Genomic DNA, 16,552 nt, shown 5'->3' with positions numbered 1-16,552 from the left:
TATTGGTTTTCCCTCGTCTTTAGAAGTTTTTAAGTCTGTAAAAAAGAAGTTTTTGATTTTTTTTTTTTTTTTCTTTTTTTTTTTTAGATATTAAGAATTTGGATGAATTCAGCTCCTTTGCTCAGTTTTTATAAAATAACATAACTGATGGCAGCAAGTTCAGGTGTGTTATATTTAAATGAATCTACAGCAGTTGTTACATTATTGTTATAAAGGTGATTCTGAATAATTTCATACACATTTTTTAATGCTGACTATTTATGGTCTGAGTTTTCTATTCTCCTTTTCACTATGTTTTCTCTTTTATGCTATTTCACATAATTTAGGCTTTGCATAAAACACAATAAAAATACAGCCACTGTTCATTCAGGGGTTATAATAATAATAGAAATACTTTGATGCATCCTGTCTTAGGGAATCTAGTTACACGTTTTAGTTGATTTGTAGTAAACTATTGTACAGTATTATTTAAGATGAATGATGGTCATATGTTAAAAAAGTGTAGTACTTCTTCATTTCTCATTTTATTTACACCAAAAAGTTTGATTACTCCTTACAGTCTGAAAAACGCTTCTGTTAATTCTCTTTTTTTTTTTCTATTTTAGCTTGCATGCAAAAAATAAACATTACAACTATTTGCTTAGTTTGATTCAGGAGTTTGTCCTTCAATGGAAGGGTCATCAGTTTAAGCCCGGGCTCTGACTTTCAATGCTGTTGTGACCTTGGGCAAGACACTTCACCCTCCTTGTGTGCTGATGGTGGTCAGAGGGCCCAATGGTGCCTGTGTACAACAGCCTCGCTTCTGTCAGCAAGCCCCAGGGGAGCTGTGGCTACAATGTAGTTTGCCATCATCAGTGTGTGACTGAATGGGTTAAATACTGTTTCTAGTATAAAGCGCTTTGGTCAAGTCTCCTGACTTGAAACATGTCCTCTTGTTAGTGGTTTACAGCTAGCTGGAGGAAAGGTAGAAAAACAAAGCTAAACAGAATCTTGCACAGTTTTTTTAAGCGTTAAATTAGTGCTGAATTGCTCTACCCCCCAAAATGGTTAATGCCTTTGCAGGTTCATAGAACCAACATCACAGGGACGGTTTTCAGAATAAATCTACAGCAAGTCTTAAATGCAAAGGTGGGCTGTAACTAGTTACATTTATTCAAGTAACTTTTAGGGGACAAAAAGAACTTTTAGGAGTTGATTTCTTTTATTGTACATTTTACTTTTACTTGAGTAAGATTTTTGTAAGTGTGTTGCTCCTCTTATTTGAGTAAAATCTTCTGGTTACTCAACTCACTTTTGAGTTATTTGAAAATTTATACAGTAAACAGTAGATATTGTCTTTGGAAGTTAGTGGCTGGCTAGCTGGATGGTAAGTCACCCTGCCTTTAACCCCACACTGCTCAATGGGCACCGCACAGTGGCAGGCCACTGCTCCCTGAAAGGGGATCCCAAGGGGATGGGTTAAATGCAGAGAGTTCATTTCATTGCTCTGTACTTTTCACAGTGGAATGACAATAAAATGCTGGGAAAAATAAAAATTTCTTTATCCTTTCCCAATGCATATGTATTTCTTACTATAAAGATTGGTTTTATAAGTTTATGTTGAAAATAGTTATATGAAAAAGTGTAATATTTTGTAAACACTTGTCCATTTTTTTTCTTTTAATTATGTTTTATACCAAAAATACTAGAATTTGCCTAAAACTGTCAATCTGATCACTTAAACTATAAATCCAGTGTTAGCAGTCAACGGTTATTCACTTGATAACCATTTTACCATGCACGTGTTTTCTCTTACTTGAGATATTTGTTTGATTTTACTTTTAATTAAGGACAAAAATTATAAGTAGTAATACTCTACTTGGATACTATACCTACCTCTTAAAGATGCGCTTATTTATCTGCATATAATATGTTAAGCTGAGCTCCAAACTCAGGATCGCGCCTGTTTGGTTGCTGAGGGGCTAATGTTGTGATAGTTGAAATGCTTTTGGGGTGGAAGGTTTGATCTTCCTCATTTCTCAAAATACATTAAAACTAAAGACAAGTGTGGTTCGCATAATTCTGCTAATTGTTAATTTCAGATTTTTTGATTATTTGCAGATTAAAGATATAAAACCTTGGACAACCTTGGAATAATGTCAAATGGTGTTATATTTAGTGTATTCATTTTTGCATTGGTTTGCACACTTATTTAAATAAAAAAGGGTGATGAGTGGCTTGAATATTTTATTTCCCTCTGGTATTAATAAAGAATTTTTAAATTGAATTTGATTGTAATATCATCTGTTTATCTGTTGAGATGGAATTTCCCACATTGAGATTAAAATATGCTTCATTCCTTTCATTATTTCTCTTTTTTTGTTAACATTGTATTCCCTCTATATTTCCTATGTTTTTAGCAGGAAAAACTTTAATTGGAGACATTAATTATTGCTCAATTCCCTTTAGGGTTTCAGTAGATTATGGCAAAAACCTAAAACGCACAATCGCAGGAGTTTCCTTTACCAGTCAGCAATGTAAATAAACCCATGGATTTCTGAGGAATGGTGGTTATCCCCAAAAATCCCCTCTACCAACCTGTACTAGTCATAATTTCCAGCATCCAGTTCCTCCTAGTTTTCCAGCTCTTTCGTGCATCCTCTTTCAACCTCCCTCTGTGGAAATAAAACTTACTGTTGTCCAAGGCTGCATGGAACTTCCAAGTGGGTTTGCCATTGAGGACAAAGCAGGTTGCTTCCTAACTGCAGGGTTGACTGGGAATCCAGGAAGCCTTGGGTGATTCATCATCATGTTTTATTGGTTTATTGAGAGTGTTTCAGATGAAAACGTTTAGCTTTAGGAATGCAGGTTATAAATGTGGTGTTGCACTAAATAAAACAGAGAAATTTGCTTGAATATATCAAAAACAGATGCTTAAATGTTAATGGAGGAACTCCTGCGATGTCTGCTGCTCTCTGTTTGCCAGAATCTAATGTCTCTGTGTGCGTATGTTTGATCTCCTCTCTGCCTGTTTTTCAGATGGAGTTTGATGAGAAAGAACTCCGCAAGGAAATCAGCTATGCAATCAAGAACATTCATGGAATCAGGCACGTCCGTCCTTTAACTTATTCCTCTGTCCTTCTTTAATCTCCCTCCCTCAATCTTTAAATTACCACCACCTGATGCAGAAGTCTCTGACTTGAGCCCAGACCTTTTGAAATGGGCTGCTCTGCCTTGAGCAGATGTCAAAATGCATGCCAACATAGGAGTTTAGGAATATGATAGCTGTTAAAAGATACCTAAAACTCTGACCATTTAATTTGCTTTCATATCCATGCTGGTATCCGTCTGGTTAGGCAAACCCAGCAAGATATATCAACAGTTTTTAGGAGTGCATTCTGCTCTATTTATGCAGGACATATGTTTATAAAGAGCTGAAATCACAGAGGTGCTGTTTTTCACTGTGAGCTAGCAAATCATATTATTATTCAATTCTTTTAAATACTTGCTAAATATTTTAAAATATTCATTAAACTGAACAGATTTTTACATATTTTTATTTATTTACTCAGTAACTTTACAAGGTTCCATAATAAGGGCTTTGAAATTAATTGTTTTTGATAATATTCCAAACAGAGTTAAGGAGCAGAAATAATTGCATTTAGATTTAGGTGTTTAGTTTGTTGAAGAATATGACAAAACTATACAGAGTAATACAAATCAGCTTGAGATGCAACCAGGTTCAGAGTTGCGCTGATATAAATTTTATCCAGTTTTAGTTTATATTATGAATAAATATTATTTTATCTCTTTTTTGGCAGGAGCAACCATGACTTATTTACATTAAAGGCGGAGGTCTCACATTGTGTAACAGAGAAATGGATTAAAAACTGGATTTAATATTAAGACCTAAGGATTGACCCTTAACATCAAATAAAGCATGCTCCATGACATGAAAGCTGAAAGATTGAAAAGGAATAATGTTGCTGTGACCTGTTTACTACTGATTAATCAAGCTTGTAGTAGTTTGAATATTCAGCCAACATGGAAACTAGAGCCAGTTGTACAGAGCCACTACGGTCACAGCCCAGTGATGGTTGGTTAACACGTCACAATAGACAGGATGAAAAGTTCCGATATATTCCTAATCATCTGGTTGCCAGAAGTTCTTAAATGCAAAATCCTGAGTAAATTATATTCATATATATATATATATATATATATATATATATATATATATATATATATATATATATATATATATATATATATATATATTAAATTTAAGGATGTGCCTAACACTTTTTTATTGGTAGATCTAAACAATTTGTTTTAAATATTAAAATTTTCTAATGCTAATGATTTAATAAGCTCCTAAATCTATGGAAGAGTCTACTGAGGTAAATCTATTTAATCATCTTACCTGTCTTCAGGAAACTATTACTGAAAAAAGAGGTAAAAAAATTTATATAGATAAGACCTCTTTTCTAAAGTTGAATGTGATCAGTTTAGTGGAAAATCGGGATTAAAGGGTGAATCTTCATAATTAACATTCTTTTCTCTATCCAACCCTCCTTTTTTTTCTTTATTTTTACCACCTTTCTGCCATCTTTTGGCCCTGCTGTGGCTCGTTCTCTCCGTCTCGGACAGAACTGGCCTCTTCACCCCGGACATGGCCTTTGAGACCATTGTGAAAAGGCAGATTGGGAAGATTAAAGAGCCTTGCACCAAATGTGTGGACATGGTCATTTCTGAGCTAGTCAATACAGTTAGGCAGTGTACCAAGAAGGTAAAAATCCCAAACAAACATTGAGTAGCACCTGTTTCATTCTTGCTTTCAACCCTCGTCTCTCAGTCGTTCACTCCCTGTGGCTGTAACCACCTAGCTACCTCCAGCTCTTGTTGTTCTTGGACAGCGAGGGGGCTGCCTGGAGCGGCAGGGTGGGCTGCTGTTTACCTGCCTGCCTGTTGTTCTGCTTCAGACGGGTTTGGCTGGACAGGCTGCCTATAATTGTGCTGTGAAAATAAAATCCAGTGTGGAAGCTGAAAGTCATCAGAATATGATTGTTCACAGGACTAACTCTAAAGGTTCTGCAGAACTCAAGACCAAATTGAAGCTCTAAGCTTTCCTTGTATTGTATTTTAAACAATCCAAACATAACTTTAATGCATTTAATAGGATTCAAGTTGTCCTGCCACCATATCAGATGATGTCAGTTTTCAAACTTTCACATATGTGAGATCGCAGCCGTGCACCTGCAAGCGTGGAAGTTGCGGCCTAAAGGCTCTTTATCAGGCCTCTGGGACGCATGTTTCGCAGTGAAGCCAAGAGCAATGAGCAGAAGTCTTTATCCAAATGGATCCACTGTGACCAAATGATTTCAGCAGCGGCTGGCCTGCAAAAACATGGACTAGTTGGACAATAAATGTTAGGATTTGGATGCAGCTAAAAGTCGGAGGACATGGAGGTTGAGCGAAGAGTGGGTCGTTACTGTGGGTGGGTAGCGTCTTGGCTGAACGTCCAGGTGCACATCTGCAGTCTCGCTGAGTGTTGCTTTGAGTTTTGGCTGGTGGAGTTGTTCAAGCTGGGGGATCTCTCTATTTCTAACTATTTCTCTGGCCTTTTCTTTCTGTTTCCTCTTTCCTCATAGAGAGAGACTTCAGCACTGTCCTGTTTTAAAATGGCTTCAGGGAAAACCAAATGTCTCACTCGCAGTCTCTTCCTTCTGTGCCGTTTGTCCTTCCAATCCCTCAACCTCTTTCTCGTCATTTTCATCTTGAATCTCTCCTCTCTTCTATTCCATCTTCACCTTTTTTGTCCCTTTTAATAAAATTTCCCCAAATTATTATTCCTTTTCTTTCATTCCACCTTTTAATTTCCTTACTCCATTATTATCTCCTGTTCCAACTCACCGTTCACCTGCTCTTTTTTCTTTGTCCCTTTTTTTTTTTTTTTGCTTCTCCCTCTCTCGTGCTGCCTGCTTATCCCAACAGGACGGGGCTTTTTACCCCTGACCTGGCCTTTGAGGCCATAGTGAAAAAGCAGATCCAAAAGCTGAAGGAGCCCACACTGAAGTGTATAGATATGGTAGTGAGCGAACTCACCTCGACCATTCAGAAGTGTAGTCAAAAGGTAACATGGCAAAGCGAATAAAAGACACTTTCAGTATCTCTGTTAAGCCAACAGGTAGGGGTAGACTGATGGCTGAAGACATTTTTAACCAGAGTTACCTTCATTCACAGTAGATCGTCAAAAACTTTCAAATTATAAATGGTTAAATCAAATAATTATAATCATTAGCATTAAAACAAATCCTTTTAATTGTATCATTGCTTAATTTAAAAATATAAATCCATGGATCCTGAATAACGGGTATTTAGTTTAAATGTTTATAAGTCTTTGTAACTAATAATTATATGGATTTTCTTTAAGCGTTTATTTGCTCACAGTAGTAATACGCAATTTTATTGTGTTGCCAGTGTCAAACATATGGATCATTTCGCTGATAATCCAGACAGTAACATGTTTGTGTGTTTTAACATGTTTTAGGCCATTGTAGATCATGTTTTGCTTTAAAGACGATGAATATAATCATTGGAATCCATCAGATGAGAAAAGTCGTTGTGCTTTTTTTACCTTGTTATCAGTACCTATTAGCAAAATATTTAGCTCATTAAATAAATTTCCAATGAATATGTGATTAAATTAGATAATTTACATAAGTTTGCTTGAACTTTGGAAAAGAAATAAATGCTAAAGCTTTCATTGAAAGGGATGGAATTTGAGATTCATTCGGCAAATATCAGTCTATCCTTACCTTATTCAATCAGGATTTTAAGTAGACCTTTGTTGTCATTTGTCTCAAAGTCTCAAAATTATTTACTATATTTTAAGCTTATTAAGTGCATGTAATAGAAAAATATATTTCTTATTTTACCTCTCAATGTCTAGAAGTCCTTTAATTTGTTTTGATTAAAATCATATAATCCTGTTTCCAAAAAAGCTAGAACACTAAATTAAATATCAATAAGAGTAAAGGTTCAGAGCAGTTATATCATCTATTGTGTAAAATAAATATAAACAGTATAGATTCTTAGATTGCATTCAGAAGTCAGGCTGATTTAACATGATTTTTTTTTTTTTTTAGTACTTGATTAATCTGCTTTATTCTATAAAAAAAATCTGGGGTCTACAAAAAATCACTCACTACATAGCAAAAGTGCAAAGATTAGTAATGACATCAAAACATGCAGCAATAAAATCAGATGGAGACTAAATGCACTACTTAAGTGTAGAGAGACCGGGCAGGATAGATTTCCAAATTTATCTTTCAGTCCTCCATCTTTTTACTCAATGATTGCAGAGGAAGTTGTCACTCAAACACAAGCTGCTAAAAAAATAAACCCTTAAGCTGCTGAAACGCTATTTCTATTTCAGCCATATATATATAAGCCATATTCACTTTTCTTGAATTTTTAAGTTTACATTGAATTAGGACAGACATAACATATGTGTGTCGGCAACAAAGAAATACACAAATGCAAAATTCAGGTACACACATGAAAGGGAAGGTCTGTGATAACGCTCCTTTATGCACCATAGATGCAGCAGTATCTCACTGAAGGAGCCCTCGGTTCTGTAACAGCTTCATGCATTGTGTGGAAGACATGGTTCCTATTCTGTTTGGAAAACCAATTCACACACAAACCTTTAATTAGTTGATATATTTACATGGAGCTCCAACGTAACTTTTTTTCCCTTCATCATCAAATTGATTTCACCAAGTACACTAATCTGCGCTGTGTCACCTTCATGATGCTGTTCTTTACATCTTGAAAGATCTTCGCAGGTCTTCAGAACTTCCTTTTTTTATTTCCTTTCAGATTTGTGATGCTCATTATGACTAAACACTTTCTCAGGTTCCCTCATCCTCTATGAGCGATTTCCAAACCTTTGTTAGTTTAGGACTTGTTTACCGTAGATGCTAAAATTCTTACCAGCTTTTATTTAGATTTTTCCAAGTTGTAACACAAGACAGTGTATTGTAGAATTTATATTAGATTTCCCGACTAACCCATTAAAATTATTTATTAGCATCTTAAAACTTGTGATAGTGTTATCTGGGTTTTTTTATGCCTCGTTAAAAGGGAAAATATTCTTTATCTAGTAACAGTAACCTTATGATTTAAGAAATGGAAAAAAGGTAATCCTTATTCACCAAATCCAGAAAAGGCCCCCAAAAAAACATTTTTGGACATCAAATACTGTCGCTTTTAATTCAAGGGGGTCGTTTTTGCTTGAGCCCCCCTCCATATAAATAAAGGTTTAGAGCTGAAAATACTCTGAATGGGAGAAAAATTATAAGTCTAAGTAATGAACCACTTAAGCATTTATAATGCAGAGGTGAGTGCATCATCATTAGTGTAAAAATAGTGTCTTGATGATGGTAGATTTAGATGAAGAATAACTCCCTAATTGCTGCAATATTTAAGAAGCACATATATAAATTCTGGAGCAGTGTAGAACTAATTATTTGTATGTGGGATATCTGAGTTTTAATGCAGAATTTTAAAACTAATACCCCCAAAACCTGTGGCAATCTGGATCCACTGGAGGTCAAACTGTGTAAGCTGTATCTTTTTATATGTATAGAAAGCTGATGTTTTAAAATAATGTTATTAAGTGAGATCCATGTATCTTTATATGATATTAAGAAAAATAAGTTTTTATTCATTATTGTGAGGTATACAAGTAAGAATGACTATACAAATAAGTAAAAACACAAATAAAAGTGGAGGTGAACTGGAAAATAACCATAATTTTTTGAGGTGTAATAAGTTTTTTTGTTCAGGTTATCATAGTAAGTAAAAGTAAATATAACTCTAGTTAGGCTTAATTATTTGCTCCTCACCTTTTTTGGAAACAGGTTTCAGTTTTTCTGTCCTTGTCAATTTACTATAATTTACCAGAATTACTAATTGTTTCATATCACTCACCGACTAACCGACTCTTTCAAAACCTCTCTTAATTTCATTTTTTTTAATTCTTCCTCTATCATACACACCTTTAAACCTGCTGCTTCCTAGAGCTTGACCTCTTTGGGATTTTTCTTTTCCTCTCACACATTTTCTTCTCAGAGAAATACAGCATTTCATGATACTGTATTCTCATACACAATATTTAGAAAAATCCAAAAGAGGCCAGTTTAAGGTCTTCCTCCCTGTCTTGTGCCTTCCTTCCTTGGAGTCTTTGCATTGCATGCTAGTCTTACAGTACAGGATGTCTGTTCTTTGAGGAGAAAAAGCAAATGTATTTTGTCCAATTTAAGTGTAAGATGTGTTTCTGGTTGAGTTTTTGTTTTAAACAGTAAACACATTGGATTTTTAACATCCTGTGTCTGACTTTAAGCTACAATGCATCTTTCATGTTTCCCTTTAAGTTGGGTGAATCTGCCTTTTATTATGCCGTTGTTGTTGTTTTTTTTTTTAGTTTCGAAAGTTTCCTGATAAGTTGTGATTGTGAAAACAACCTCACAATCCTCCTCCTTCAAATTTGTTTTTCCATTCCTGATGGAACAATAGTGACAAAACACAGCTACCCTTGAATGAATACCTTTTATCTTTAAACCTCTAACAGGGTTTTGGAAAAAGGAAATCTCCCTCAAATGAAGCTCAGCGGGCAGAAATGGAGAAAAACCTCAATTATTCATGCAATATAAGTTCCATCTTATCTTTCTGTGCTGCACCAAAGTTCAATTTATTAATACCAGACCCAGCTTGTCACTTAAAGTTATAACATGTAGACAGAGGGAAACCGTGACAGAGTGACCTCAAAGAAATAGTCCCTCTTCATCTATTTCAAATTTTAACAAGGTCATAGTTCAACTTTCAGTACTACATTTTTCTCCAGCTTGTGGTCTCATCATCGGCCCTATAATGGATACAGAAAGCATTAAATTTGCTTGTGGATCAAAAATGGCTCAATCTACACTCCTCCTTTATCCATCAAACCATCATCTAGATGTCAAAAGATGCATTGTGACCTAAACAGAAACAGCGAATTGTTTTTCTTTTTTTATTTGCACTGGGAGTTACTTTTTAAGTTCAGCTTGCTTTTGATTTTTCTTCTTCTTTCCTCACACTTTGGCTAACGTGTTCATGTCACATTGGAGGCCCACCAACGTCTGTGCTTGTGGGTTTGCAATGAGCTCATGGAAAAAGACCAGCAGTGTGCTGGGAAGAGGAAGCTTTTCTGCCAGAAACATTGTTTACTCTGTCTTTTGTGTGGTAATATCACAGATTCTGCTCTTATCCCTTTTTTTCCTCCCATTTTGGCAACAGATAGATATTCAGAAGTTGAAATCCAATCTTGAAACAATTCCTCAAAGTCTGCAGGGATTAGAACCGAGTCTGTGACGAACCCAGAACCCTCAGAATAAAGTACATTTAAAGGTGTTGTTTCAGTGCAGCTAAAATGTTGTGGTTCAGTGAGGAGTGTAATGCTGTGTGTTGATGTCCTACTGTGTGTGCTCATTTGTTCCTACCTGCTGGTTTCTGTGCTCACAGCTGGCTCAGTATCCCATGCTGAGAGAAGAGATGGAGAGAATTGTCACTCAGCACATCAGAGACAGAGAAAACCGCACCAAGGATCAGGTACACCCAAAAAGACGTGATTAACTACTTATTAACCTGTGTGATAGAAACAGTTTAGTTCTTGATCACCTTTTCGACACATTTTTTATAGGTTTAGGTTATATTTGCTGATGCAGTCACAATGGTCTCCTAAAGCCTTACTTTTTTAAGAAGGAAATGTTAACTTTTGCTTTGAAAATTAATACAATTTGATCTAACCTAGACTGCTCTCTGTGAGTTATGTTCTCACAACTAGAAATATTATATAGCTGTAGCTGAAGAAACAAAGAGAATACATTATTTTAAGGAAAAACATATATTTTTGAATTATGGAATTGACAGAATTTGAATTACATCTCAATAAAGATAATTGGTTTCTCCTTCAATGTCCTGCTTAATTCAATAAAGTTTGTTGCTTCATCTGCTGTTAGTTTGAAATGGAGTTCCATTTCGGTCTGCTTATTTATAAAGCACAAATTAGCAGCAGATTTGATTAAATCACATTGTGATTTCATGTAAACTGAACTTTTAGCCATTGCCCCACCCTTAGACAGCATGTTTTAACAGTGCATATGAACTGCACCCTTTTAAAAAGAAGAAACCTTGTTGCAGGATAGCTCAGTTTATTTGTTCATCTTCTTTGAACCTTCTGAGACTGAAAAACCAAAAAGAGAATATCAGCACTCATGTTGGAAAAAAAACATAGCAAATACATGTTAAATTAAATCATTGTGCTATGGTTTTTGCTATTGTAAAGCCAGCTCAAAATAATTCATTTTATTTTTTATGTAAAAAAAATGTTTTTCCATAACCCTTAAATTGTCTATCTACTCTTTTAATAAATGGTTCTACATTCACGGTTAATAGAAAGTCTGTCGCTTGTAGGATTAAGTATAAATATTGTCTTTATTGAGGTCCAAGTCTATTTCAAATGCAAAATCAGAGACCAGAGAGTCCATTATCTGTTTGGTAATGATCAATTTGTGATACAATAAAACCACTGGAGTGTTTGTGTTAAAATACATTAACCCAAAAACCAGAATGCGTAAGTGTATCACAAATTGATGATATGCAGCTAGTGAAAAACAGCTTAAACTGCTATTAAATATAAGCTAGATATTTGGAAGTAACACACTGAAGCTGTGTTTGCCTAATGGGGCACAAACAAAAAACTGACTCAATGTCCAAACAGAGTCACACATTTTTTAAATAGAATATTTTACATCTGGATAAAAATGTTATAAAAGGTTTTTTGTCTTTTTTATCTTTTCTCCCAGTCTGATTAGGGATTATTTTTGGTTTATGTTTGCAATAAATTGAAAGCAGAAAGTAATTTAATCTTTTTGAGTCTATGTTTATTTATTTCGAATCATACTGTTTTTTTTTAACATTGACCAAAATGATTACCTATTGCATTTTCTTTAGAATACAATATCTTAACTGTGGGAGTATTTTGTTTTAAAAAAAAATAAGATAAACAAACCTTTAAAGAAAAATGCATTTTTGATATCTAAGTTTTGAAATGTTTTACTTGACTTTTATTGTTGCCCTTTATTTGTATTCCTGATAGATGTAAGAACAAACAGTTTAGAGTCCCAGGGTTAATCGGGGGAAAAAACATCATAAAGATAAAAATTTGATATAGTTATAAAATGTTTGCGAATCAGAACAAAGGAAAGTATAATTAAATACATATATTTTTATTGCTTCATCTCTTGGTTCCATGAGATGCTCAATAAATATGGCTTTATTTATTGTCTTTGAATGCAACAAGTGTTTAGGAGCAGACCTTAACTCGTTAAATGGGAAACTTTTACTTTTATAGCAATATCATTGCTTTCAATCATCTTTACAGGAGATGCTGCAAAAACATTGAGGTTTCATTTACCTACTTTTAATGTAGCTGTTTTTCTTAATAACTTCAAGTTTTATGAAAAACTGTTATTGCAAATTACCTAAAAAGTCTCTCTGTGACAGTTGGCAGCGTTCCGCTGGCAGTATACCATTTTTTTTTTCTATTCAAGGACCTCTTCTTAATGTAAACAAATATCCAAAGCTGAGATAATTTTCCTTAAAATGTCTCTTGGTAAAGGGGGAAAGTGTCTCCACTAAATGCATGTCAAGTAAAAATCCCTCAGTGACAGATTGCTGTCTGCTTCTCTGTACAGGTGCTGTTGCTGATTGATATTGAATTGTCCTACATGAACACCAACCATGAAGACTTCATTGGATTTGCAAAGTAGGTTTTTTCTTTTAATGGCTTCTTGTGTAGAGTCCTGGCATTGTTGTCTAAGCTTATTCCCCCTTCTTTTATTTTACAGTGCTCAGCAGAGGATCAACCAAATGAACAAGAAGAAGACAGCTGGAAATCAGGTGCTTCCATTAGAAAAACACTCTACTTTCATATTCTCCAGCCAATATTGTTCCAAGGAAGAAGTAGAAGAATGAGCTGTAGGGTAACTAAAATCTAAGGCTGAAATGATTAAAATGTGTTTGATCTTCTGGACGGCAACCAGACGACTAAGTGCAGTTTCCCTCCTGGCTTCGTTCTGTCAGCACTCAACTCCCTGTCTCCTCTCATGTTAAATGCTGCTCAGCTAAACAGTATTTTGTTACCACGGACGACTTCCCGATTCCTCCACAAAGCAGGAGTCATCTGTAGTACTGTATGTGTTGCGCGCTATTATGCAGCAGTTGTTTGATCGTCAGAATTTTTTTGCTTTTTGGTGAAAGCAAATGCTGTGTCGGCACATGAGGAAACGTAATTGCTTTAGGTTGCAGAGTGGAGCCATTGTCAGCTCTGAAGGTTCTCAGTTCAAATCCTGGTCAGGGCCTTTCTGAGTGGATTTAGCATGTTTTCTTGGGCAGGTATGGAGGATTTTGAAATAAAAAAAATAATAGTTTAATAATACACTCTAAATAACTGCCTTTAGGCAGAGGGTTGAGAGTCCTATTGTGGCTGCAGAAGTACTGCAGGAGTCTGTCAAACCTCTCGGCCTTCAAACTGGAGGAAATTTCTATATGTGACACTTTACAACTTTGCATCTTGATTTATTTTCTTGTATATTTCCTGGAAGACATTAATTTTAACACCCTATGTGCTAAACAGGTTTAGCCTTTGTCGTCCACCCTTCATCAATAAAAACCCAGTCACACAATTACTGAAATAAGGGATTAATTCCGATAAACAGGTGAGATAAGAAATCTAAAGTGTAAAATAAAGTGGTGTGCAGCACATTAGCTGAGAACAGGTTTCTGACATCAAATGTCTTAATGCACTTTGCTTTTTTTTATTATTCTTCCTGCAATTTCCCCACATTTTAACTCTCTTTCTATTGCTAATTCTTACTTTTTGTCTTGTCAATGATTGTATTCACTTGTGATGCTGTAAAAGTGTTTGTTCTGTTTTTACTTCTCTGATGCAGTTATGAGTTTTAAAATTATCGAAGATTTTGTTTTAAAAAGATAACCTGAGTGACTACAAAAAAAACAAGTATTCAAACAAACTTGTGGATAGATGAAAATTAGAAATGCTCTTGTTAAACCATTAATGAACTGTAAATAACCTTATTCATTGGGAAACTTGAGTTTAATCTGGCTAGATACAACTTGTTTGACAGCACAGAACAGAGAAGTTACCTTAAAAAGGCTGTTCAAATCTGGAAAGTGTTACATTGCCATTACTATGGTGTTGGGTCTCCAGAAAACCAATCAACAATAAGAAAAAGAGTTCCTATACTGCTGACTGAGAAAAACACAAAGACCACATTATATTTGCCAAAAACATCCTGATGATCTGAAGACTTTGAGGAAAACTGTTCCTGGCCTGAAGAGATAAAAGAATAATCTTTTTGGGAGCCATGCCTCCATTTACATCTGGCAAAGCATTCCGGCAAAAACAAAACAAAAGAAAAGCCTTTATAATGACAGTCAAACATGGTAGAGATTTTGTGATGATCTGGTTCTGCTTTGCAGCTGTAAGACCTTGATGACGATTTATGGAAGCATGAATTCTGTTTTCTACAAGGAACAGCTGAACTAAAATGGCTCACCATCACTTTGTGACCATAAGCCCAAAGGCACCTGGGTTAGTTTGTCGGAAAACAATTCGAAGCCAGAAGCTGGCTGGAAAAAAAAAAACAACTAAAAAAAAATGTAGGTTGTCCTAGTCAAAGCCCAAACTTAAATCCAACTGAGATGCTGTAGTATGATGTTGAACACAATCCTAGTGTTTAAAAAGATACTCCAGTTTTGCTGAATTAGTCTTTGTCTTCTCCATTTATTTGATTTGGGGCCACTTTTTTATGATTTTAAATATAATCAAATTTAAAAAAAATAGTTTTTAATTAACTCAGGTTGTCTTTGTCTAATTTGATGACAAAAAACCTTAACAGATAAAAGCAAAATACACAATTAGGAAGGTAAACACTCTTTCACAGCACTGCTTGTTTCCTTTAATTGTTTTCTCTATTCCTCCCCTCTTTCTTTGCCTCTCTGGGTTTTTTTCTGTTGCAGGATGAAATTATGGTGAGTTTGCTGTGCAGTTTTTTAAATATGCATGTCTACATTTTTCTTCCACTGCGTATGAGCTAATTTTTTTGCTTATGCAGATAGATTAATCCTGTATATATTGAAACTTTTTTTTCTCTTTAAAAACATTTCATACAGTAAATTCTAGATATATTTGGGTTAAATTACTTATTTTGTAAAAAAGATGCTTTCAGATGACATATGCTTAGCTGCTTCCCTTTCCATCCCTTATTTGTCTTTTTGCAAAAACACTAGAATGCTAGACTGCTAGACTGAACAGTTAAGATATTAAACAGTATATGTTTTGATAGGATAGAGTTTCTCCAGCTCTAGTTTTAATTAAAAAAAGATCATCTTAAAGATAGAGAAAAATCAAAGAAGTGATGAAGATTTGAAGGCCTTTTAAAAGCATTATTTATGGTTTATAAATCAAAGTGTCCCTTTTATATTTACATAAAGTAACAGAAGAACAGACGCATAACAAGACTTGCAGTATGAGGCACATATGGCACCCCTGCTGTTTTCAGTTGTCATAACAACCAACATGATTGGGGCCAAAGGTCAGGGGCACACTATAAACAAATCGGTGAACTTCACTTCCTGTTTGGAACCTGGAGTTCTTTGCTGTTGAAAACCAGCAGCTATTTATTTACTTTTTTTTTTGTTTTACATTTGCACCTTCACACTTTTTTAAAATGCAACTCAGCGGTTAGTTTTTAAGTGAAGAAAAAAGCTCATATATTGCATTTAATCAGGTGATTGTGCTTAAGTTAAGATTTCACTGAAAAAAAAATAAAAAAGTAGAAAACTGTCGAGCAGATCCCTGTTATACTGCAGCCTCCACGTTGATCATGAACCCCAGGAAAAGATTTGCTCAACACCTTCAAATAAATGTATTCTTAAATGCAATGGAATCCTCTCATACTGAAATATTACTGCCATTATCAAAGTGTAAGCTTGCTCTGCACAGCTTCAACATAAACATGGGGCCTCATCGCTTTCTTTTGTCACACTTTCAATCATTTAAACTTTGGTTAAGTCTCTGGCTGTAGATGTTTACAAGCTTAATTAAGGATACATCTGAATAATGGCTTCAATTTCCCAGTCGACCAGAGTTTGGTACCAGAAAAAGGTCTCTGTGCGAGACTGTATTTACACCTCAGGGAGACAGAAAGTTATTGAATACACTGAATATTTGTTGATACTCTGAATCACACACTGCAGTTACATTTATTTCAGCAGATGGTAGAGATGTCAATAGATACATATGTACAAATTCTTAGGATTAAACAAAGGGTGCCCACCCTCTAATGTATCTGATTAATGAATACCTCTTAATGTTGTTTTAGTGTATAGTGTTTGTTCCATGAGGCTGATTCCTTATACTTTATCTTGCCACATATGGTAGGTT

General features: G+C 34.9%; 1 protein-coding gene across 11 annotated transcripts in view; it reads left to right on the top strand.

The window, feature by feature from the left end:
- Positions 1-16,552, top strand: part of dnm1 (dynamin 1) — a 61,277-nt gene that overhangs the window by 14,671 nt on the left and 30,054 nt on the right. For 5 of the 11 annotated variants that reach the window (XM_015392352.1, XM_015392336.1, XM_015392345.1 and 2 more), the window contains exons 9-14: positions 3,019-3,086; positions 4,630-4,768; positions 10,546-10,632; positions 12,780-12,850; positions 12,933-12,984; positions 15,127-15,138. In XM_015392352.1, coding sequence (XP_015247838.1) covers positions 3,019-3,086; positions 4,630-4,768; positions 10,546-10,632; positions 12,780-12,850; positions 12,933-12,984; positions 15,127-15,138 — 429 coding nt within the window. Of the gene's footprint in view, positions 1-3,018; positions 3,087-4,629; positions 4,769-5,973; positions 6,113-10,545; positions 10,633-12,779; positions 12,851-12,932; positions 12,985-15,126; positions 15,139-16,552 lie in introns of all 11 variants that reach the window. The other 6 variants (XM_015392361.1, XM_015392327.1, XM_015392377.1 and 3 more) reach the window with 3 other exon arrangements.

This window comes from Cyprinodon variegatus, unplaced genomic scaffold, assembly GCF_000732505.1.
Source record: "Cyprinodon variegatus isolate N-32 unplaced genomic scaffold, C_variegatus-1.0 Scaffold23, whole genome shotgun sequence".
Lineage (NCBI taxonomy): Eukaryota > Metazoa > Chordata > Actinopteri > Cyprinodontiformes > Cyprinodontidae > Cyprinodon > Cyprinodon variegatus.
The sequence above is the reverse complement of the archived record's forward strand: the minus strand, read 5'-3'. Positions and strand labels throughout refer to the sequence as shown.